This window comes from Neomonachus schauinslandi, chromosome 5 (assembly GCF_002201575.2).
Source record: "Neomonachus schauinslandi chromosome 5, ASM220157v2, whole genome shotgun sequence".
NCBI lineage: Eukaryota > Metazoa > Chordata > Mammalia > Carnivora > Phocidae > Neomonachus > Neomonachus schauinslandi.
In genome coordinates this window covers 136,208,360-136,233,307 of record NC_058407.1, presented here as the reverse complement: position 1 = coordinate 136,233,307, position 24,948 = coordinate 136,208,360, and the positions used below count along the sequence as shown (strand labels likewise).

Below are 24,948 nucleotides of genomic sequence, written 5' to 3'. Positions count from 1 at the left end.
TGTGGTGCACATGCATGGTATGTGTTGTATGCACACATGCTTCTGGGATGGGTCTGTGTGTACGTGTGTGTGCATGTATGTGTGCATGTGTGTGGTGCACACACGTGTATGCATTGTATGCATGCATGCTTCTGGGACGGGTCTGCATGTGTGTGCATGTATGTGTGCATGTGTGTGGTGTGCATGCATGCACGGTATGTGTTGTATGAACACATCATATCAGGGATAGTTTAATGGCACTCTGGAGCAGCTCAACCCTTTTTCCTGGAGATGCTAATGTCATTGGACCCGTATGTTGGGTGGGCACTGTCGTTTACACCTGCTCTGCCCAAATCCCCAAGAGGGCAGGTCCTGCCCAGCACTCCGCATGGGAGTTCGTCACCCTGGGGCAACACCTACCCCTGGCTTTGTTATACATAGATACCCAAGCTCAGCATTAGTCTCCACAAAGTTGCAAACAAAGGTGAGCAAAGCCGCTTGGACTTGCTCGCACTCCGTGTAACTCCCGTCCCATTCTCCTACCCTCTCTTCTACAGACCAGGGTGTGGGCTGCTGACCGATTGACATGAAGGGGAGCGACCCTGCTCTCTCTGATCTGGGCATTCACACTAGGGCTTCGGGGGGAGGACCCTCCTGACCGCCACAGAGGCATCCAGGGCATGTGCGCACGCGTGGCCAGCACATATGGCCTGGCGCGGGGCCGGCAGAGGAGAGGGGTTGTGGCTTACGGTCTGTGGTGATCTCGTAGGGTGAGTGGAGCCTGGCGTCTCCGCAGGGGGATGTGCTCACGTAGAGATGGAACAGCACGTTGTCCCTTAGCCGGTAGCCGCCATCCTTGGACCGTTCGAATATCGAGTGCTCTGAGTCCTCCCGCCGCTTGCTAGGGTCAAAGAGAGGGTCCTGGTCACCTGTTATGAACTGACCAGAAAGGCGCCCACCGGGCCATGGCTTTGCCTGGTTTTGTGTCTTATTTCCTTGTATTTTTCTCGTTGCCCCCTGCATGGTGCTTTCTCCCCGCAGGACCGCGTCTGGGGCAGGCGGCAGTGACACGGGGCAAGGAGACCCGGCCGGGCCGCAAAGCCCTGGAATGTCGCGTCTCGGGCCCCTCTGTTGCGGAGCCAGCCCCCTCAGTGATGCTAACCCCCCTCTCTGCATCATAAAGCCTCATGGGGCTCACGGCTCTGTGCGCAAAGGAGTCAGAGGAGCGGCTTTAAAAGTGGGGAGGGCTTGGCCTCCAGCGCCTGGAGGGACCCCCCTTTACTCCTGCGTGCCCGCCATGACCCAGGGTGGTGCGCCTGCTCCCCCAGCCTGTGATGGGCCCAGGCCTCTGCCCTTGGAAGCCCCAGCCCGAGGGCAGGAGGCTGTGTCGGCTGCGTACAGGCTTCCTGCTGCTCGCTGCTGTCCCCGTTCTGCCCCATTGGTGATGGGTTCTGTCGCCGGGTCCTGAGACCACACGGGCAGCGGTGCAGACATTCCCCCTGGGAAACCCCGAGGCGCGCCCCCAGCCTGTTTGCCTCCCTGCTCTGCTCCCGGGCCCACACCATGGTACACATCAGCCTGGAGCTGTGAGTTGGGTGTTGAGGAGAGAAAACCGTTGGGCACGTCTGGGAGACCCACACCCCGTCCCTGGCACCCTTGGCAGGCCCGGAGCTGACGGAGGCCTGAGTGCCGGGCTGCTGCTGGCCGCGGGGCTCACGCAGAGTTAGCTGAGGGAACGGAGCCTCACTTGGACGGGGTCTGCCTGTGCGCCCTGGGCCTGCCCTGTGGGCACCATCCTATACAAGCCGGGAGCAGTCTGCATCCTGAGCTCGGGCGTCCGGGCCCAGCTGCCCCCGGTGGCGGCCTACCTCAGGTGCAGCTCTAGCTGGGTGTACAGGAAGTGGACCAGTGCTCTCCTGGCTACGGTCTCCGCGTGGCAGTCGTTGACCACCAGCCCCTGGTCACTGATGTGCTCGCCGCTGATGCACTTGGTCCCTGAGGACAGGACGATGACCTGCGCCTGCCTGACGTCCAAGCCTGGGGGACAGAGGAGGCGTGGGAGTGAGTCTGCTCTCCCCCACCAACCCCCGAGACCCCTGCCCTCCTACACCGGGAGACTCGACGTGTGCCGGTGAACATGGCGAGAGGCGCAGCCTGCCACCAAACACACCAGCAGGAGCAGTGCAGTGCCCACCGGGTGGGGGAGACCTGGCGGGCTGCTGGATGTCAGGCTGTGGTTCTGAAAGCGGGGAGCAGAGCCCTGAGCCCGGCCGGGCTGTGACCGCCGGGACGAACCCCGGAAATCCTGTGACCACCACCCTCTCGTCCCGTGGGAAGAGAGTTGTATCCTTAGAAAGATTTGCCGATGGAAGCATGCCGTGTGCAGGCAGGACGGGGGTGGAGGCCTGAGCCAGGCGGGGACTCCCGTGAGAACAGGCCCCCGGGCCAGTCCCTGTCCCCATGAACTTCTACCCCGGGGCCGCCACTCGGGACTTGAGACAAGACACCTGGGACCATGGGCAGGAGCTGAACCGACATCTGGGTCCTTTGAGCAGGCCCGTCTCCATGTCCCCCAGCACTGGGCCCTCTACCCCTTTGCCTCGAAGCTGGAGCACGTCCCCAGCTAAGGGGAAGTCGAGGCTCAGGGCCTGCAGGACATGTAGATGCCTGTGTCACAGGCTCAGCAGTCTGCGCCTCAAGGCCGGAGGGCCCTGAAGGCGAGCTGGCCGGACAGCAGGACCACCGGCACTCACGTGCGGCACAGTGCCCGGCCCCGGTGCGTCCCTCGGCAGAGGTGCATCTCATGGATGGGGGCCGGGGTTGTCTGCTCGGGCTGCCCCCTCCCCAGACCCAGCACGGAAGTGGGAGCCCCCCTGGTCCTGGCCTATGCTGCGGATTCTGCTTCCCGAAACTTAAGGCCCATGCACGACAGTGCCCATCACAGACTGCAATGAAAACGTGCGCTGTTCTGATTCAGCGCCACGAGGCTTTCTGTTTTCCCTAAAGAGCGGCAGCACAGGTGGTGGGAGCCAAGAAGCAGGGGCTCCGTCCCAGCCCGCACAGCTCCTTCCTCCTCTCCCGTCAGGGTCCGCACAGCCCTTTTCCAGGCCCCACGAGCCCCGGACAGCCGTCTTCCCGGGACTGAGGGGAGAATTAGGAAGCCAGGCTTGTGTTAGCTTGTGGCTGTCCCATGTGACCCACGGAAGAGAGAAACTCACAGAGTGCGCCGAGCTGTTGTGATTTTTGGATGCTCTTTATATATGTAAGAGCAGAGAGTTTTGAGGTCAGACAAACTAATGGGGTGGTTTTCTGACCCTTTCTCTGCGCCCAGGTTCATAGCCATCGAATGGGGTGGTGTTCACTGCTGCCTGGGCATGCCCCCCCGCCCTGGCCCGCAAGTTCCCCTTTCCCACCGCGGATCCGCGCTGAGGCCAGGAGCTGATGGGTCCTTCACACAGTGGAGGCCCCATGATTTACGTGTCACCGGACGGCGCTCATTCTGACCACGGTCCAAGGAATCTCGTCAAAAAAACAATATTCTCTGCAAGAATGGAAGACAAATGAAACCAAAGAAACCTTCAGAACGAACCCCAGACTCATGACTCTAAAATGTGGTGTGTTTAGGGATACCCCAGAACACCACGATCTCAGTTTATTCTTTGTCCTGTGAGGGGGAAGATGACTGCAGCTGGCTCACACCCGGAGTTTGGGCATGGAGGCAAGGACTGGAGCTTGGGATTCCTGCCCCAAGCTCGCCCTGCACTGTCCCGGGGCCCCCTGTAAACACTCAGAGTCCAGCCCAAGGGACCTTATTGACCTCTGGCCCAAACACCGTACGAGTAAGAGGTGGTTATACACTGCTCTGTGCTTTGCAGATTCCAGCTTAATTAAAGCGGGTATTTAGAGTAATGGGAAGTAACATTTATAATTGTTTCCTTGCAGTTTTTCAATATTCAGATGTCTGGTGCATGTGCAGGACAACTTAGCAGCAGGGAACTATTTCTCCCGAGGGCTGGTCTGATGCTCCTCTCTTGATTCTGTGGAAATCAGAGCTGTAGAAGCAGAAACTGCTGTCCCTTCACCCTTCATTAATCCTCAGCTCCTCTGGACTCGGGGCTCTGCCGTATTCAGCACAGTTATGAGGCCCAAGAGATGCATTATTTGCTTATTCGCTTTCTGTTAGTCTCACCTCCTATTGTCAGCATCGTGCCATGTGACGCAGCCTATCCTTCAAAGAATTTATCATGAATTTGGGGAGATGGCTCAGAGACAGAAATGTCCACAAAATAAGGTATTGCGTGATGAATACCATATAAGTCTGCACACAGACTGTGGCTAGGACGAGGGGAGGTGGGGGGAACTGCGTGCACAGGCTCTGGACAAGCTGGCCGGAGCCGGGGTCCCCGGTTGCACTGAGTTCTCGAAGGAGACGGGGAGGATGAAGGAGGAAGCCAGCCAAAGAGGAGGTGTCGTGAGTCTAGCCTCAGGCTGATCTGGTAGAACACTCTGGAATATGCAGGGGCCACAGGCGCCATGTGCTGGGGGCAGGTGCGGAGCTCCTCCCCCAGTGGGGCTGTGGCCCTGGCCGCAGCGACCCGCATGAAATGCGACCCAGCGCGGGACTCTGGTTATGGGGTCCCGTGATGTGGCTGAAGGACAACATGAGCAACGGTCCCAGGAAACACGGCCCTACTGACTTCTGTAGAATGAATAGAAAACGTGATCAGACACCCCCTCCCGCAAAGCCCCAGGCCCAGTTAGTTTTGTGGGAGAATTCTACCAACCTTGAAGCAGCGGCTGATTTCAAGGGTATTTACAAAGTGTTCCGGAGCACACGAAGACAAGGAAAGCCTCAAATTGTTTTTATCACGAAATGCCTGTTACTGATCTATCCGCCTGACTGAGAATGCACAGAAGGAAAACAGGTAGCCTCAGTTATAGATACCAAAGATTCTAAATCAAATACTAACCACCGAGCACTGGAGGAAAAGACCAATAAAGTAATCACCACAAGGGGGGTTTATTATGGAAATGCAAAAGTGGATTCAATTCAATTAAAGAGCAGTACAAAAATATGATTATAATTACAGACACTGAGAAGACATCTGACAAAGCCCAACAACTGTTTTGATAAAAACTCAATAAACGAAATAGATGTATTTTTCCAATGTGATGTTACACACACACAGACACACACACACAGAGGTATACCCACAGGGACACACACACACATGTATAGAGAGGTATACACACATATGACAGGTGGATACACGCACCCCCCCCCCAGCGGCATGCTAGAACACTAGAGGGACGTCTGCGTGCTCAGGAACACGGCAGGAATGCCCTGGTAACTCCGTTCCTTAACATTCGCCGAAGCTATTAGCCGGCACAACAAGAGAAGGAAATTGGAGATAGAGCAGTTGGAACGGAGAAGGAACAGTGTTGCTGCAGAAGGCACTATGACTGTGGATGTGGAAACCTCTGGAGAATCCAATCGGAATACTGCTAGAGATAATAAGAGAGTCGGTAAGGTGATAGGGTACAAGTTAATATACAGAAATCAACAGCTTTCGTACGTACACACAGCAGCTAGTGAGAAACTATAAAGGACAAACAGCCCCGTTTACTGCAGCAAACAAGATAACAGGAATCAGTTTAACAAGAAACGATCAAGACGAGAAATGAATAAAACATTTACTCCCCCGAAAGACACCAACAAAACTCGAACACATGGATGTTGCACCTTCTTGGACGGAAAGATTTGATGTCTGGAACCTTCTCCACAGTGATTGATAAGGTTCACATGATTCTAGTAGGAACAGCACAAGGGCTTTGTTTTTGACAAAGCAAACCTGGTTGAAAAGTATGGTTTTGTTCCTTTATTTTTGAACCACGCAAGCTGATTTTTGTGGGTAACCCAGGAAGTTTTGGGAGAGAAGACCAATAGCAGGGCACAAAGCCCAATAGACATCAAGCAGGTTATAAGGGCTCAATAGCAAATTGCCATGGTTCTGACGCAGGAAGTCCCAACAGGAGAACAGAGCAGAAAGTCCAGAAACTGACCCAAAGTCAGAAAGGAATTTACTGCAGGATAGAGGTGCTGAGATCTCAAACCTGTGGGTTGGAGACACTGGAGACACTAGCCCATTAGAGCTATCCAGTAACTAAAGAGCCCTCTGAAAAACAAAACTGCATCTTTACTGTGCACCATGCACCAGCGTAGGTAACAGGTGGGTCAAAGGTGTTGATGCAAAAGCATGAAGAGCTGCATCTTTATTCATAATCACCCAAACTCAGAAGCATGTCCTCCAGCAGGTGGTGGATAAATGAACTGTGGTCCATCCAGACAATGGAATATTATTCAGTGATAAAAAGAATGGAGCCATCAAACTATGAAGAGACATGGAGGAAGTTTGGATGCGTATCACTCAGTGAAGGACGCCAATAAGGCAAGGCCCCATGCTGCTGGATGGCATTCTGGGAAAGGCGGAACTATGGAGACAGGAAAAGAGGAGGGTTTTCCGGGGGTGGGGTGGCAGTGGAGAGACGGAGCACAGAGGTGTTCGGGGCCGTGAAGCTGCTCTGTGTGACACTGGAATCTGGGTCCATGTCCTTATACATCTGTCCAAACCCAGAGAATGTACAACACCAAGAGTGCAAACTGTGGACTTGGGTTGATTAAAACAACAACAACAAAAGATGTAAACACAGTAGAAGAAAACATGGGATAATCTCTTCATAAATTTGGTGAGTGAAAGACCTTTCTGATTATAACTAAAAGTCTCAAAGCAGTAAGAATTGCTAAATTCAGATGCATAAAATAATTCCGGGAGTTCACTGTCCTGGCGACTCATTGCAAGCAAGCACACCTCACTGTGTCCCAGGGGAGAGCGGTGCCGGATCCCTGTGTGCAGACACAGTCGAGAAGAGCTCCAGGACCAGAGTGAATATGTCTCCCTGGCTGGCTGCTTGCATCACCCTCGTCAGCTCCATGCACCTCCATCCCCAACTTCAGGCAATCTTTGGGAATGTCCTTTTATTTATTTAACTGGGACTGAGCAATTCTGAGCCCATTCAAACCCTTTGAATAGAAATTTTCACAATGCAACCTCTGATTACAAAATTTCTAAAAATAAAACTATAGGTAAATATACCAGCCAGGGTCCAAGAAGCAAATATCAGAAGTATGGGTTTATCCTGTGTGCAGACTGCCCAAGGGTGCGGTGTAGAAATGAGTTCTGACTCCCTTTTTTCTAGCACTGCACCCACTGAGTGCCACGGCCCCAGTAGTAGGGTTTCCACAGCCTCCCGTGGAGATGGCGGCCCTCCTTGGATGTCCCCAGTAGGAGCCTGCACCACGTTTTGCAGTGTCTTCCATGCACGCTGGGGTTGCAGAGCGCCTGCCCTTTCACCTCTCTCCTCACTTGGGCAGACTCTGTGTTTGATTATCTGACTTTTCCTGCGAATCAGTTCCTTCCTCTTGTCAGGGTCTGTTTCTGTCCTAAATTTCCTTTGTTTGGACTGGAGGGGACATAAAATGCCAGCTCAGGCATGTCTCATCCGGGAGGGACATGGGTAAGACTGAAGGGAAACATTTTCACGTTCGACGCAGATTTCTCTCCCTCCAGGGCCTTGGTTAGTGGCCGTCCCCCAGGGCTGTCTTCTTCAAATACTGCAGGTACTTTGACTTGACGAGGAAAGTACGTGTGCGCACAAGTTCTGTGCACTGCCCTGGGAGAGGCAGTGCCAGGGTGGCGGGCACAGAGCTGCGAGGCGCAGGCGGGCAGGACGCAACCCGCGCCACGTCCCGAAGTCTGGAGTCACATAACCCTGTTTCTGCTACTCACTCGAGACTTCGGTCAGGGGAGCTGGTCTGCTGTCCCATGTGGAACAAGGGGATAAATCTAGCGCTAGCTAGCTGTTGGGCATGAGAGAGCATCGTGTGACGTGTGTAATGGGTGCCAGTCCGAATCTGCTAAAAATGCTGTTATCCGAGCAGTCAGTACTGGAACCAGACTTCCCCTGCGGCGCCCGCTGCTGGAATTACAGCAGAAGCCCAGTGCTCTGTTACTGTCAGTGCAGGAACCGCACCCTCACTAGGGCCCTTCGGTGGGCGGGCTCCTGTGGCAGGAGAGAGGGACGCCGTCGTGGTGGTTGTGAGGCCCTGGGTGTGACGCGGGGCCCGTGGTCTGTGTGTCCGGGAGACCCTGGGTCTCGCAGCGTGGGGTGCCCCCAGCCCCGGTGCAGAGGAGTCCAGGAGCAGCCCCGTGGCTCCCCACACTGTCCCACAGAGCAGTTACCTCCTGCGGCGGCGAATTCTGGAAAACGTAAACATCGGGTCCACTGGGCCGCACGGGGATGAACTGGGAATGCACCTGAAAATCCAGAGTGCATCAAGGCCATCAGCTTTGCCAGCTTCATGTTTGTTCCGTGTAGAACACGGTTGTTAAACCTCCACCACCCAAGGGCAGTGTTTGGTTTTCTTCCCCTGGTGAAATCTTTTGGGCAGTTAAATGCCAGCTTACGAATGAAGAGCGCAGAAGTCCCTGGACACCGTGGGTGGGGCCCGCGCTCCTGCAGGGATGCGGCGGGGGTGCTGTCTTCCTCCCTGTTTTGTGTGTTTCCTTATGCACCTGCTCACTGAGGAGGGGCCTCTGGTGTTGCAGGAGGGCTGGCCCAGGTCAGGCCCCTGCCCCTCCTCAGCTGGCTCCCCTTGGGGGCCGCGCAGGTGTAACTCTGGGGTCAGCTCCCATGATCTCTAGACGAGCCACGTCCGCTCAGCGATGGATCTTCCTTCCCTCTCCATGTTAGGAGGGTGTTCAGTATAACAAGTTGGCATTCATGCAGCATGAAGGTCAGGAGTAAAATACATCCTGCGGCTCGTGGTTTAGACCTAACCCTTTAAACCGAAGACTGGGAATTGCTGTCCGTCCTGCTCCTTGCTGTGCAGGAAGTCGGCCCCCACGAGTGTCGATGGGCCTGAACCTTCCTCCTGCTCCATGAGGCTCTGCACCTTGCAGCATCTTCCAGGACCAACCCTCTGAAATCCAGGTGACTGTTCACTGTCTCCCATCCCTGCTCAAGGCTCTGCTTACGGTCTTTACCCATCTTCCCCATGCCCTCCTGGGTGTAAGTGGAAAGACCCACTTTTATTTTTATGATCAAAGTAATTGCCAGTCACTCAGGGGAGACACCGGGAAGAAAGGGTTTGGGGATCTGCGTGCATCTGCAGGAGTCCTCTTTGCAGAGGGGCCTCACCAGGCCCCTCATGCGCTCAGAAGAGAGGCGCTGGCTGTGGTCCAGCTGTCAGGACTTTACCAGGACTGCCTTACCTGGTGTGGCGCCGTGGCTGACCCCTGACTCAGGCAGAGCATGGCTCGGACAGCACAGAAGCAGATTTCTTCACCCCATGGGGTCGTTTTAGGTTCAGAGCAAAAAGCTCTGAAGCACAGCAGAACACGTGTCTCATGTTGTTACTTGGGACTTTGAGATTTTCCCTATAAGACAGGACAGCCCGCTTTGTCCACAAGAGTCTGCCATCCTGAATGGAGCTGTTCTGGGCTGTTTTCATGAAGTTCGGCTTTGTAGGCTGTTTTCTTCCCCATCCTGTCTTCAAGAGATGTGCGTTTTTGCTGGGCAGTCATATGTCCCAGGCATTCGTGGGGTGTGCGTAGAGCTGCCCACCAGCTTAGGAAGGGTGTTTGTTAGAGCCACAGCTTCTGAATGTGTTTTGCAGACCAGGCTAGCAAAGACAGGCTGGAACATAAACTTCTGAAAATATGCACCAGGGAAGTCTTTCTTCTGGTCATTTACTTAATAAGCTTAGAAGCGAGTAATTTTGCAGGTGAAGAGCATGCATCTCAGCACCACGCCTCGTGCACGTGTGTAGGGACCCTTCAGCAGGGTTGCGGAGTCCGCTGCCCACCTCCTGGCTCCGCCCGCCTTCCCATGACTCAAGAAAAGACACCTAGCCCCTTCATCTCCTTGTCTGTATTTCTTAAAAGCTGTAATTAAGATTCCTGCAACTCCCACGTCTCAGGGTTGTAGCAATTAACTTGATTAGTGTATGCAAAAGTGCTATCAACATTATAAATTTGCATATCAAGTGAAAATCATCATTATTAATAGCTCCTTCAAGAGTCACTTTCCCATGGAAACACCAGGATTTCTTTTTTTTTTTTATTCTTATGTTAATCCCCATACATTACATCATTAGTTTTAGATGTAGTGTTCCATGATTCATTGTTTGTGCATAACACCCAGTGCTCCATGCAGAACGTGCCCTCGTCAATACCCACCACCAGGCCAACCCATCCTCCCCCCCTCCCCCCCAGAACCCTCAAGTTTGTTTTTCAGAGTCCATCGTCTCTCATGGTTCGTCTACCCCTCCGATTTCCTCTGCTTCATTCTTCCCCTCCTGCTACCTTCTTCTTTTTTTTTCTTAACATATATTGCATTATTTGTTTCAGAGGTAGAGATCTGAGATTCAACAGTCTTGCACAATTCATAGCGCTTACCAGAGCACATACCCTCCCCAGTGTCTATCACCCAGTCACCCCATCCCTCCCACCCCACCCCCACTCCAGCAACCCCCAGTTTGTTTCCTGCGATTAAGAATTCCTCATATCAGTGAGGTCATATGATACATGTCTTTCTCTGTTTGACTTATTTCGCTCAACATAATACCCTCCAGTTCCATCCATGTCGTTGCAAATGGCAAGATCTCATTCCTTTTGATGGCTGCATAATATTCCATTGTGTATATATACCACCTCTTCTTTATCCATTCATCTGTCGATGGACATCTTGGCTCTTTCCACAGTTTGGCTATTGTGGACATTGCTGCTATAAACATCGGGGTGCACGTACCCCTTCGGATCCCTACTTTTGTATCTTTGGGGTAAATACCCAGTAGTGCAATTGCTGGATCATATGGTAGCTCTATTTTCAACTTTTTGAGGAACCTCCATACAGTTTTCCAGAGTGGCTGCACCAGCTTGCATTCCCACCAACAGTGTAGGAGGGTTCCGCTTTCTCCGCATCCCCGCCAACATCTGTCGTTTCCTGACTTGTTAATTTTAGCCATTCTGACTGGTGTGAGGTGGTATCTCATTGAGGTTTTGATTTGGATTTCCCTGATGCCGAGCGATATTGAGCACTTTTTCATGTGTCTGTTGGCCATTTGGATGTCTTCTTTGGAAAAATGTCTGTTCATGTCTTCTGCCCATTTCTTGATTGGATTCTTTGTTCTTTGGGTGTTGAGTTTGATGAGTTCTTTATAGATTTTGGATACTAGCCCTTTATCTGATATGTCATTTGCAAATATCTTCTCCCATTCTGTCGGTTTTCTTTTGGTTTTGTTAACTGTTTCCTTTGCTTTGCAAAAGCTTTTTATCTTGATCAAGTCCCAATAGTTCATTTTTGCCCTTGCTTCCCTTGCCTTTGGCAATGTTTCTAGGAAGAAGTTGCTTCGGCTGAGGTCAAAGAGGTTGCTGCCTGTGTTCTCCTTTAGGATTTTGATGGACTCCTGTCTCACATTGAGGTCTTTCAACCATTTGGAGTCTATTTTTGTGTGTAACACCAGGATTTCTTAACAAAGGAGAAGACAGAGCTATCGCTTGACAGCTTGGCTAAACAATGTCCAGGTTTCTGGCTGAGGAGGGCAGAGGGAGCAACACATTGCTTTTCCTCCTGTGGGATCCACAGACCGGAAGGATTCCGGAGGGTGTGGAGGGACAGGATGAAATCCCGGCATCGTACGGAGGTGCCATCGAGAGGGAGCAAGCACCTGCAGGGCTGGCCTAGAGAAAGCAGGCGCTGAGCCAGCAGCCACCAAGGGCGGGCTCACCAGGTGACTTTTAATTAAGGACCGACCGTTGGCTGGTCCCCGACCCACCTGGGTTGACGAGGAGGCTTGTGCTTGTATGTATCCTGCCTTCCACTGGGGAGAGAGACCCAGTTACAGGGGAAACTGGAGCTGCGCTGCGAGAGTAGAGTTGGTATTTTTCTCACAAATGTGAATATTCACAAGTATGGAAGCCACAAGCAGGATAAAAGAGAAAGACTGACTATAAACAAAGCGGGCTTGATCAGAGGAAGCACAGTCCGAGAACAGAGGAGGCTCAGCTGCTGAGGCTCCCCAGGGACCTGTGAGGAGCGTCACATCTATAAAACGAGAGGAGGAACCTGAGAACAAGAGAGATGTCTTGAGTGATACACATTGCAGAAATTAAGAAGCAGCGGGCATTTGAAGAGCTGTCAGGGAAGTTTCAGAAGGGCCCAAGGACACAGAGGAAATGGGTAGATGCACCAGGAATGGGAAGAGACCGAGGATCCGGTCAGAATACTGAAAATTGGATGAAAATGTGTGTAAAGGAAGGAATTTATCAAAGAAATAATATGAGAAAAAGTACAGAAATAAACAGCTTAAATAAATCAGAGCAGGTGCGTGGCTCACGCCTACACACATTCTTATGAAATTATAGAACATTCAGTTTACAAAAAAGGGCCTTTCCCCTCCGTAGGCAGGGCGGGGCGATCCGGCAGAGACGTCAGCCAGATGTATCTGGTTAGAAACATTAGTAAGAGATAATAGAAAAATCCCCCCCCAGATGCGCACGGAAAATAATGTCAAGCGCAGAATTCTCCCCAAGCAAAGCTGCTCCAGGAGCTTGAGAGTGTGGTCGGCATGCGGCCTGTGAGCGAGCATGCCCGGTTTCTGTTCCCACACGTTTTGACGGTGTTTCTTGAGGCTGCATCTGTCAGGCTGGGAGAAGGGAGGAGAAAGCGGCGAGGCTGGTGCTGGGGTGCGGCTGGGGCCCAGGGAAGGGCGTGGGCCTGTCCGCAGACATGGGGACTCGTTGGCCAGCAGGCGTGCCAAAAGCACTTCCTTCCTTTCAGTGAAAGAAGAGAAAGCAGAGCACCTGGAAAACACACAAAAGACTTCAGAGGCTCTCTGAGGAGGTCTAGCAACAAATGTGGGTCAACCCTAAATGTGAGGCGGCTTTGAGTGAGTGGTGGCAGGAGTGAGAATGTACGAGCGTGGCCCCTGGCGCTGTTGGGACATGGTGCAGGGACAGTACAGGAACCGCGGCTCAGCCTGCGCTCGGCGGTGGCCCCTACCGCGTCCTGACCGTGCGAGGCCATGTAATGCTTTCCAACATTTAGGCTCACCGGACAGAGGATGGAAGGCTGAAGTACGGCATAGAAGAGGCTGTAAGTGCTAGTTACCGTAACACGAAAATATGCGCGTAGTGAGACGAGGCGGCTCGCCAGGCCGGCCAGGGGGCCGACGGTGCGCTCTCTGCTTGACAGCATAAGGAAGAGAAGTGTAAGCATGTTACCTGAACCCATGAATGTTACAAACACGATCATGAAAAAGCAAAAAGCGTCAGATTTTACCAGCGCAAATCAATATTCAGAATTGAAAAAAATGGAAATACAGAACAAATATAGTGTTTGGAGTCACGAGGACCCAAAAGGAAAGTGATCAGCGCCAGCTTCCCTACCGGGCCGGTGGGAGAACGCCGTGTCCCTTCCCGAGCTCCCTTCTGCTTGAGTTTTTACCAGATACTGCGCTATTTGGGTAACAGAACTGTTCTATCTGTAAGCACATGTCTCTGCTACTGATTTGTCCTACGGGCTCATCAGGGGAAAGCACCTGCAGGCGCTGAGTGATGTGGACGAGCTGGTGTCCCACCTGGAAATGGGAGGCATCGCAATCAGGTTTTCCTTTAGAATCCACACACGTTTGTAACTTTTGTAACTTTGTAAGTAAGTAAGAGCATCCTTCCCTCTTGGAGGTTCCTGCGCATTTGCTTAAACACCTGAGCTAGAAGGAAGGTCAGGTGTCACAGCAACTTTAAGTAAATGGTTTTTACAAAATATTTCTACCAGTGATTTTGCACACATCTCCCTAATCTCTTGTTAATCAATGTGTTTATGAAACTTTCTCTTTATAACAAGAAGGCAAGTTTCAGCACTTTATTCCTCAGTGTTTATAGTCACTAATTCGTGGTACAGTCTCACTTCATAGAATAAATTCAGTTCACGTAGGTAAATTGCCTGCACAAAAACCAGCGTATTCACTTGCCATTTTCCCATGAGTCTTTGTAAAATGTTACTGTTTTCCAAGGGAGGTCTGAGAGTAGCTTTCAAGACTTCCTGGATTGAGTTTTCCAGAAAAGTGGGAAGATATTGGACAATCAGCTCCAGAGCTGGGAAATCCTGGAAAAACTACTCAGCAGATCATAGCGACCTAAGCGCTGGGGTTGGGAATAGAGCCCAATGGAGGCGAGACACAGGTCCCTCCCTTTCACCTTCTATCCTCCTCCCTTCCTTCCTCCTTTCCTCTCTCCCTCCTCCTCCTCTTCCTTCCTTCTTCCTTCCTCTCTTCCTTCCTTCCTCCCTCCCTTCCTTCCTTCCCCCTCCCTCTCTCCCTTCCTCTCTCCCTCCTCCTCCCCTCCCTCCTTCCTTCATCTCTTCCTTCTTCTCTTCCTTCCTTCCCTCTTTCCTCCCTTCTTCTTCCTTCCTTGTATCCTTTCTTTCCCTCCTCCCTCCCTCCCTTCCTCTCTCCCTCCTCCTCCTCTTCCTTCCTTCCTCCCTCCCTCCCTTCCTTCCTTTCTTCCATCCTTCCCTCCCTCTGAGTTGCCAAGAGGCAGATTGACCTAAGGTCACATGGCTAGTTGCAGGTAGAGCTGGGAGTCAAACCCAAGCAATTGTCCTTGGCCAGCACCATCTGTCACGGTTCCCTAGACCGTATCCTGAAGTGGAGGCTGTGTCTTTTCTTGTCACCTCCTTGGGTGTGCAGAATGGTGCCCCACATGTAGATGCATCCGGTCTACGGCTGCTGGCTGCCAGAGAAAGGAATGCCAGGTCCAGCGGGAATGCTCTTGACTGAGGTGGGCCCTTAGCCCTCAATTTAGAATATTTCACTTTCTACACGGAGGCAGATGTTTGAATGTATGGAAGGGCAAGTGTCGGCAGCTTGGGCAGAATGCCGGCCCCAGATACAGTGGTGTCACTGACAAAACAGAATTGCCTTTGCCTTAGCACATGTCCTCATAAAGTTATCATTACCTTTCAGAGCACTTCATACGCCTTATTCTCCTTCCCCAATTACAGCAGGGGAGGCATTTTTCATTCTGTTTTACTAAGATGCCCATAATGGAAAGGTTGAGCAATATATGCCCTTGCGCTAAAGCCCTGGGGTCCTGAGTGGCTCTGCCCCTCCCCCAGCGTCCTGCGCTTGGCAGAACCTGAGGGGCCCTCAGGGCTAGAATGGTAGGAAAAATATGCCGACTCTCTGGTTTTTAACTGATTTTCAACATACATATGTTTGGTCATCATGTAGATGGTCTTTGTCTACACACGCAAATCCTCTTTGTGAAACTTAACCCAAAGCCAGTTATTTCTGCAAGCATCATTTTGAGTAGGTCATGACCAACTCATGCCCAACTCTGGAATCAGAAAGAGTACACAGTTCAAATGACCAACTGGTTAGTTACCATTAATAGATGTTTTCACCAAAAACTGATTGCTGGAAGTTAACCCTTGTGTCTCCCACCCTGGCTGTCCGAGGCCACGACCTTCCCTGTGGTCTGGACGTCCCCCTCCCATCCTGCCCCGCGTGTGGGATGGGGTTCCACGTCTGTGAACCGTTTGGCGGAAGGAGTGCCCACCGTCTCCCGTGATGGGGCTCAGGGGGTGGTTTGCACCCCAGTGGGGGCTCAGACTCCCTGCCACAGGCCGCCCCCTGTGCACGGAGGAAATGCAGGTGCTGCGGGGAAGTGCGAGGTGCACGCAGGCAGCCTCCTCACCCCTGCCTGAGGCGATTAATCTGTGGCCTGGCCTGACCTTGGGTTCCAGCCGTACCAACATCAACAGTGCACGGTGTTCTCAACCACGAGGCGGGGCGCCTAACAGGGAAGACACGGGCCAGGTCCTCACGCGGCCCTTCTTCGTGGGAGTCGAGGCACGTGGGCAGAGCCGGTCTGAGGAAGTGTCAGCATGCTTTTGCTGATCATCTAGAATCGGCACTGAGCTCTCTGGGTCCTATTGTTGTTTTTCTTTTTCACATCTTCGTGTGGAAGAGAGACTCGTCTGGTTCCCAAGGTCAGGCAGACACTAAATCTCCTGTCCTTGCGGATGGGATCCCACAGGGAAAACGAGAGGCATTACCTGTGGTCATGACGATTCCTGCCAGTGCTTTGTGGCGGGCGTGTGCGGACGCCAGGCCCACAGTCAGCTCGTGGAACTTCTGCGTGACCAGCTGGGACACGGAGTCTGCGAATTCCTGAAAGACACAAGCACCAGGCCTCTTTGACGGCTGAGCCGGTGGCATCCTGGCCTCCCTCCTCCTCCAAGCCATGTCCCCATGTGCGGCATCTGGAGGCCACCGTGTGCACTGTCCCGAAACCCCACGGCCCTATGGAGACCCGTGGCAGGCCTTGGTTCTGAGTGGGGAGCCCCGGCCTGGCCCCGCCCTGAGCAGAGCCTGCCTGTGGGAGGCCACAGCCACTCTTGCCCTCCCCTGCCTCGTGGAGGGGCCAGCCTGCAGCTCTCGTTCGGGGAGCACTTGTGTGAGAGAATCCTGAGCAGCGGGGGGCTTGCACACCCCGGACACTCGGCTCCCTGTCTTCTCAGTGTGGGAGGACCAAGGTAAAAATACCCCACAGTCTCAGGTACTTCCTGGCTGAGCTGTTCCCTGTGCTCACCCCACAGTCTCCCCCCTTATTTTCTGCACACATGCACAGGCACTCACAAGTGCACTCATGAGATGCAGGCACAGTGCACACATGTATGTGCACATGTGCACTCACAGACACACATGCACACTGGTTTACACATGCACACAGTGCAGCCAGAGATAATGCGCATGTACACATGCGCTCAGAGATGCAGGCACACATGCGTGGTACACACCCAGTGCACATGTACACGCACACGTGTGCACACACACTCAGAGATGCAGGCATATGTGTGCGGTACACACCCATACACATGCACGTGCACACATGTGTGTACACACACAGAGATGCAGGCACACATGCGTGGTACACACCCATGCACATGTACACGCACACGTGTGCACACACTCAGAGATGCAGGCATATGTGTGTGGTACACACCCACACACATGCACATGCACGCACACTCAGAGATGCAGGCACACATGCGTGGTACACACCCATGCATGTGTACACACACTCAGAGATGCAGGCACACATGCGCGGTACACACCCACACATGCACGTGCACACGTGTGTACACACACACAGATGCAGGCACACGTGTGGTACACACCCACACATGCATGTGCGCACGTGTGTACACACACAGATGCAGGCACACGTGTGTGGTACACACCCACCCACGCACATGCACACACACTCAGAGATGCAGGCACACATGTGTGGTACACACCCACACATGCACGTGCACACGTGTGTACACACTCAGAGATGCAGGCACACGTGTGGTACACACCCACACACGCATGTGCACACGTGTGTACACACATAGATGCAGGCACACACGCACACATGCATGTGCACACACACGCGCGCACACACAGATGCAGACACACATGTGTGGTACACACCCACACACGCACGTGCACACGTGTGTACACACACAGATGCAGGCACACGTGTGTGGTACACACCCTCCCACACGTGCACACATGTGTACACACACAGATGCAGGCACACATGTGTGGTATACACCCGTGCATGTGCACACTTGTTGAATTTTCCTAGTGTGACCTGTGTCCTTATTAAAGCAACTCATCGGCAATGACTAAGGCAGTGTGGCCCAGGAATGTGGTTTTCTTGGTGTCTTCCTCCCTCCCACCTGGCCCCATGGTGGACGTGTCCCTTCTCTGCTGGAGGAGGCAGGCTGGGTGGCAGCGCCCTTCACGGGCGTTGGAGACAGAGAGATCTGGTGTGAATTGCATGGGCCCGTTTTCCTGATTTATAAGGTAATCCTCTTAATTTCCATCCGACGGTGCTTTCGTGAGGATTAAATGCATTAATGTATCTGAAATGCTTAGCATGCTGCCCTGTGTTTCGTCAGTGCTCATAAACGGTGCCTGTTCTTTCATCATCATCATCATCATTACTAATTATCATTTCCCTGGTCGCTGCAGACACTAGCTGCATCCTCATGTGGTTATCCCTGAGGGGGGCACGTGGTTCATTTCGGGATGGAATGGAGCTTCACTTTCCCGCCAGGTGTCCGGATATTGTGCTACAGATAAGAATAGGTCTCAATAAAGATGCAAAAGATAAATAGACAGTTTTTTTTTTTTTTAAATCCCACTTACGGGCAGTAACATCTATTCATATGGAAACAGGCCTGCATCCCAGACTCTAGAAACCTGCGCGGAACAACACCGAGGTGTTGGCTCCTGTCTCCTCTGTCCTGCGGGGGACCTGCTGCCGTGGTGGCTCCCGAAACCCATAGTGCTGGGCGCCATACGGGCGTGACGATTCGGGCCTGGCAGGTGGCAAGGGGCCCTCCGTTGGGCCTGCTGGGCCTGGGACGTGTGTGCTGCAGGGGGTCTCCCCCGGCTGGGCCCCTGCAGGAACCCAGGCTGCTGGGTGAGGTGCCTCACCTCTGCTGGGAGCTGTGCAGTCCATCTTGGGGTTGGCTTGGGGTTGGAGGCTGTCCTGTCCTTTGTGACCTGGGGACGGAGGTCCAGAGAGAGTGGGCATGTGTCCCAGGCACATGGTGTATGGATGTCCTTGGGTGGCCAGAACCGGTGACCACCAGCGGGCTGGCTTAGAACCACAGAAATCTGTCCCCTCTGGAGACAGCAGCCGGAGGTCAAGGTGGCGAGGGCTTGTCTCCCTCCCATGGCTCCAGTGGAGGGTCCTTCCTGCCTCCTCCAGCCTGTGGGGGCTGCAGGTGTCCCTCCTGTGTCTGCCTCCTCCAAAGACGCCTGTCACTGGATTCAGGGCCACCCTGATCTCAGATCCTTCGTGTCACAGCTGCATGGCCCCAGGCGCAGGCTCTGGGGCCGGCCACGGCATGCCTTTTTGGGGCCACCTGCAGACCACTTCACCTTGTCATCAACACCTTCCACACTCGTGCTGTAACCCAGAGGGCGACGGTTTTCCACGGGAGTGTGAATTTGGGTAAATTCTGTACGTCTTGGATGAGCCCGACTTCTTCATTTGCGTCTGTCCCTTGAACAGTAGCAGGTGTGGACACGGGATTGGTAGTGTCCCGGGCGCCCTTGGCCCCCCACCACCAAGGGAAGGTTTTATCGAGTCCCGCCTTCAGATGGACGCTGGTGGGCACGGGGGCTGAGCTCCGACTGAAGGCACGCGAGCAGGGAGCGAGGCTGGTGAGAACAGGGGTCCCGGGGTCTGCGGGCTCTGTGGCGCCTTGGTGAACACTACTTTTGGAGCAGGAGCCTTTGAGCCCTGTTCTTGCAGGACCAGCAGCAAGACGCAGCCAAGCACCACCTGCCTGGCTGGGAAGGGGGGCTCTGACCTGGGCGCGGGCCGAGGGCTCCCGTCCAGGCACAGGGGTCCAGAAAGGCGTGAGCAGAGCTGACGGCTGAGAGGGACCTTGATGGAGTGGTGGGCCTAGGGTCTTTCCTTCTGCAGACGTCCAGTGCTCAGGTCAGGGGATGAGCTTCGCCGTCCGCCCTCTGGCTAGCTCTGCAGCATGCTGGCGGTCAGCGGAGTGTCAAGCCGCTATTCCGCTGGGGACCTACGTGCTGGACCTACCTTCCTGCTGGCGGCACCTGCAGGTGGCTGGTTCCATGCACTTTATTGCTAGGATGGGCTTCCAGGGGCTGCCCGCGCCTTCTTCTGGCTTCCCCAAGGTCTGAAGCGCCTCGTGGATGGACTCCTGTCTTTTGCTCCTCCAATAACATTTTTTAAAATTGAAGTATGATTAACCTATACTGTTATATTAGATATTAGTTTCAGGTGTACAACATTCAACAGTTCTGTGCGTGCCTCAGTACTCATGATGATAAGTGTACTTTTAATCCCCCTCACCTGTCTCCCATCCCCCACCACCTCCCTGTTAGTGAACAGCAGTGTGTTCTCTAGAGCTAAGAGTCTGTTTCTTGTTTTGTCACTTTTTTCTTTGTTTTTTCTTCAATTCCACATATGAGTGAAATCATATGGTATTTGTCTTTCTCTGACTTATTTAACTCCATATAATACCCTCTAGCTCCATCCGTGTTGTTGCAAATGGCAAGATTTCTTTCTTTTTTATGGCTGAGTAATAGTCCATTGTATATACACCACATCTTCTTTATCCAATCATCTGTTGATGGACATCTGGGCTGCTTCCATATCTCGGCTATTGTGGACATTGCTGCTATAAACATCGGGTGCATATCTTTTGAATTAGTGTTTTCATTTTCATTGGGTTTACTGGATCGTATGGTAGCTCTATTTTCAACTTTTTGAGGAACCTCCACACTGTTTTCCAGAGTGGCTGCACCAGCTTGCATTCCCACCAACAGTGTAGGAGGGTTCCCTTTTCCCTGCATCCTCGCCAACATCTGTCGTTTCCTGACTTGTTAATTTTAACCATTCTGACTGGTGTGAGGTGGTATCTCATTGAGGTTTTTTTTTTTTTTTTAAGATTTATTTATTTATTTGAGAGAGCGAGAATGAGAGAGAGTACATGAGAGGGGGGAGGGTCAGAGGGAGAAGCAGGCTCCTCGCTGAGCAGGGAGCCCGATGCGGGACTCGATCCCGGGACTCCAGGATCATGACCTGAGCCGAAGGCAGTTGCTTAACCAAATGAGCCACCCAGGCGCCCCCTCATTGAGGTTTTGATTTGTATTTCCCTGATGCCGAGTGATGCTGAGCATCTTTTCATGTGTCTGTTGGCCATCTGCATGTCTTCTTTGAAAAAATGTTTATTCAGGTCCTCTGCCCATTTTTAACTGGATTCTTTGTTTTTGGTTTTTTATTTTAGGGTTGATTTGTAGAAGTTCCTTACATATTTTGGGTATTAGCCCCTTGTCGGATATGTCATTTGCAAATATCTCTTCCCGTTCAGTAGGTTGCCTTGTCATTTTGTTGGTGGTTTCCTTCTCCAGTAACTTTTCAAGGTGCCCGGATCAGATTCCTATGCCTTGTGTGCTCTGAAGAGCTGTCCCAATGTACTTTTGATTGTCCTTTTTCCATCTCTTTAAAGTGAAGTTTCGAATGTCCAAGAAGTGAGGAGACTGTCAGTGCAGGAAGCATCTTGCTGTTCTGTGTGCCTGATGGGCCCTGTGAGGTTTCCAGAAAAGGTTGCCCCCAACCGCTGGCTACACAGAAAAGCGACTTCATTTGGAAACTAGAGGCCGCTCTCCTTTGTGCAGAGGTGCAGGACGGATGCCCTGCATGCCAGGGTGGCACCTGCGTAGCCTGCTGAACCCCCCAAAGAAGGGGCTGACACGGTTTCAACACGGGGATTCGGGGACACACACGTTCCGCCCGTAGACCCGTGGGACGGGGTGTGGTATGAGTGACCTGCGCGGGTCTGGCTGTTGGAGGGTGTGGGGTGCCCCTTCTCCTTCCTCTCTTTCGTGGGTCCTCTGGCTAGAGCCCCTGAAAGTGGAGCTACTGTGGGGGCTGGGACACCAGCTGCCCACCCGCTGGCAGCCCTGTGCTTTCGCTAGTTTCGAGGGCGTAGGTTACAGCAGGAGCATCATTAGTCTAGTATAAGGAATGAGAGGGATTTATTGTAAAAAGGTAGTAAAACCAGACAAATCAGAGAAAAAGCGAAGGGTGCACAGAGCACCATACCGCCCAGCTGACCCGCCAGGCGTCCTAGATCCAGATGAGCGACCTCTAACCCATGTGCCCTTTAGGGGATCTTGGGGCCCTGGGGCCCTGACCGTGTGGCTTAGCAGCTCTGCATGGTTCTGCTGCCAATGAAGAATGTTCTTCATGTGTGAACAGCCATTACTGGGCTTCACCTGACGCATGTTTAATTTTCGTTTGGACTGAAATGCGCCATGGGAAATACAGATGCCGAGCCGCTCGCTGGTCCGCCTCTGAGCCACCTGATGCGCGCAGGCTCTGCTAATTGCTGGATGCAGGGCTGACGGCCAGAGCCACGGTGGTGGGAAGGACAGGCGGCTCGCGGCCCTGGGGGTGCGCACGTTCTCCCGGCCCCCAGCCTCGGCCCCCTGCCCTCTGACCTGGGCGTGCCCCATCTCCTCCCCTACAGTCCTTTCGCTTCATTCTTTTTTTCAGGGGTCCTTGACGTTGATGTGAAGCACATTTCTCACGTCTTATAAACGTGAATGTAAAAAGAAAGGCAAAGTTTTCTTCAACTCTGCTCACTTCGAGTGGTGGCTTATCTTATTGAAACATAGAGAAGAGTTTAGTGAGCTGCTTGAAATTTACCTGTAACACATAACTGGTGTTATATGAAAGCATGCTTGTGGTTTTGCAAGGAGGGATTAGATGGACCCTTCGTTTTCCTGGTTGTGAGAGTGGAAGGAAGAGAAATCAGAGAGCATGGCTTGCAAGTTGTCTTCATCCAGACTTGCAGGAGTCTTAGCAAAATTAGACTTGCATGGGCTTGGGAAAAGGCCTGAGGAGCCTGCCCTGCCCCGAGCCGCCTCCTCCCCGGCCCGTGCCCCCAAGCCGCTGCTATTTTGGGGGATCGGTTGCTAATTCAGTTGCACACACGATTGCAGTTTGCATCGGCTTTCTCAGTTGCGTTTGTGTCTGTAACTGACGTGCTTGATTACGTGGGGAGCTAGAGGCTAGATGGAAACTAGAATTCACGTGGGGACGCATATACTCACTGTCTAATTTAACACCAGCCGTTTTTTATGTTTTGATCACTCGGGATTTAATATAGACAGTCAACTTTGGTTACTGCAAACCCACCTAATCAGATGGTGAAATAATCCATTTTCTTCCCCACCGGGCACTTGGTTTATAGTCAAAGCAGCTAAATGGCTTAAAAACAGCTCATGCCACTGATTATTTTCATAAATTCAAATTCCAGGGTGCACCCGGAGCCCCGGGAAGTTCATTCAGCTCCCCAGGACAGGCGAGTGCATCCCGTTAGGACACATTATTTAACTTAAATAGTATTTTTTTCAGCACATGAGTCAAGCTATATCTTAGTATTGCTTCCTAAATTAACGTAAGACATTTTCCCCGGCGGCGAGCATACAAACCCCTCACTGTGACTCAGAGCAGCCCCCACCCTTGCTTTACCGAGGCCTGTGTGCAGGGCTTGGCGGGAGCTGTGGCGCTTACAAACCCATACCCCATCTCTGTCCACGAGACCATCACAGACCACCGACGGCGGACCTCCTCGTCCCTCTCTCCACAAAGTCCAGGTCCAGCTCCTATAGAGGCTTCCACGGCAAGCAGGATTCTCCTCCAGACCCCAATGGCTCTTAGAAGCTGTGTCCTTTTTTGGTACATCCTGAAAAGGTAGTTTTTCTTTCTCTTATGTATGTCATATATATACAATGTCCCTGTGGACAAGGGGGTCAATATTTTTACTGACTGGGGGAGTGTGAACCACCATGTGGATCACATGCTGTGGAGATGGCCCACGACATGTGTCTTCTGTGGAGCTCACTTTTCAGGGTGGGGGACGAGGTCCGATGGTCTGAGTGTAGGATTTGTGCAGTGTCATGATGAGAGGTCAAAGCTGCAAGGCCGCCAGAGGTAGGTCTTGGTTCCAGACCCAGGAGCTCCTGCGGTTATTCTATAGATGTCCCCAGAGTGCCTCCTCGGGCTCGGTGGCTACGTAAGCAGTGGGGACACAGCGTGGGAAGAGCATAGGGCCCATGCAGCGAGTTCTGGCTCTGCTTAGGAGGCAGAGGGGGGCCCTTCCCAGGCTCTGACCAGTCACAGGTTGACTGTGAGGACGAGGTCGCCACCGGCAAGGGTGAGGTACTGTGTTTACCGACAGCCATTGTTCCTACGGCCGTGTCCCCCCACGCAGAGCCCCCAGCACACGCAGAGCCCCCAGCACACGGCGGTGTCCCCCCACGCAGACCTCCCGGCACATGACGGTGTCCCCCGCGCAGCGCCCCCAGCACACGCAGAGCCCCCAGCACACGGTGGTGGTCCCATCTTACGGCTGCAGACACAGAAGCTCAGTGAGATCGGGGACCGGCCACAGTTGTGAAGCAGGCAAGAAGCTGGGTGTGATGGAGTTGTGTGTGTGTGAGTTCTGCGTTGTGCTGTCAGCCTGTGATGTCTGCCGCTCTTCTAGGGGCCGGTTCCTCAAACCTCAGAAAACAGCTTTAATCTAACCACACTCTGCAAATCCTCCGAGATTAAAGCTAAGTGCGTGGGTGGTTCGCTCAGATGGCGCCCCAAAGCCCTTGCCCGTTTGTGGTAATGGAGAGAGGCTGCCGCCCTCCTCTGAAATCTCCGGCTAACCCGTCCACCCCTGTGGGGGCAGGTGGGGGTCCCACCAGACTCGGCCTCCACAAAGGGCCCCCCAGGGTGGGAGCAGTAGCCCTTGTGCTCCAGGGGCAGAGGCGGACAGAATTTGGGGATGACTCTGGGCCCCATTTGGGACTTCCTGTGTGCCAAGATGAGAAGGCAGTGAGCCTTGTAGAGGGGGCAGGCCTGGAGAGATCTGGGGGCTCTGGAGCAGGTGAGCCTGCTGCCCCACCCACCCCACCCCTGAACTGTCATTCCTCTTGCCTCAGTGCAAGTCCCGCCCCTGAGACACCTGGCCTCCCAAAGGTAGAGGCCCTTGGACTGGGCTGGAGGCAGGAGCAGGTTCCCCGGCTGAGCTAGGTCAGGGCCCAAGCCTGTGACCATCTAGGGAGAAGGTATGGGATGGGGAGGGGCGTGCCCTGCAGAGAACCCTCCATGGTCTGCCTAATCCAGGCCTTGGCTGGGAGTGGGGAGGGGGTCCTGCAGGAAACACCCCCTTTGTGGTTTGCCTAGTCCAGGCCTTGGCTGGGAGGGGGGAGGGGGTCCTGCAGGAAACACCCCCACTGTGGTCTGC

At 53.2% G+C, this 24,948-nt stretch overlaps 1 protein-coding gene across 1 annotated transcript in view; it reads right to left on the bottom strand.

Annotated features, from left to right (window-relative positions):
* ADARB2 (adenosine deaminase RNA specific B2 (inactive)) overlaps nt 1-24,948 on the bottom strand; it is a 128,148-nt gene that overhangs the window by 36,991 nt on the left and 66,209 nt on the right. Inside the window, exons 5-7 of the mRNA XM_021690906.1 lie at nt 16,159-16,273; nt 1,848-2,016; nt 729-880 (exon numbers count right to left, since the gene is read on the bottom strand). Coding sequence (XP_021546581.1) covers nt 729-880; nt 1,848-2,016; nt 16,159-16,273 — 436 coding nt within the window. The remainder of the gene's footprint in view (nt 1-728; nt 881-1,847; nt 2,017-16,158; nt 16,274-24,948) is intronic.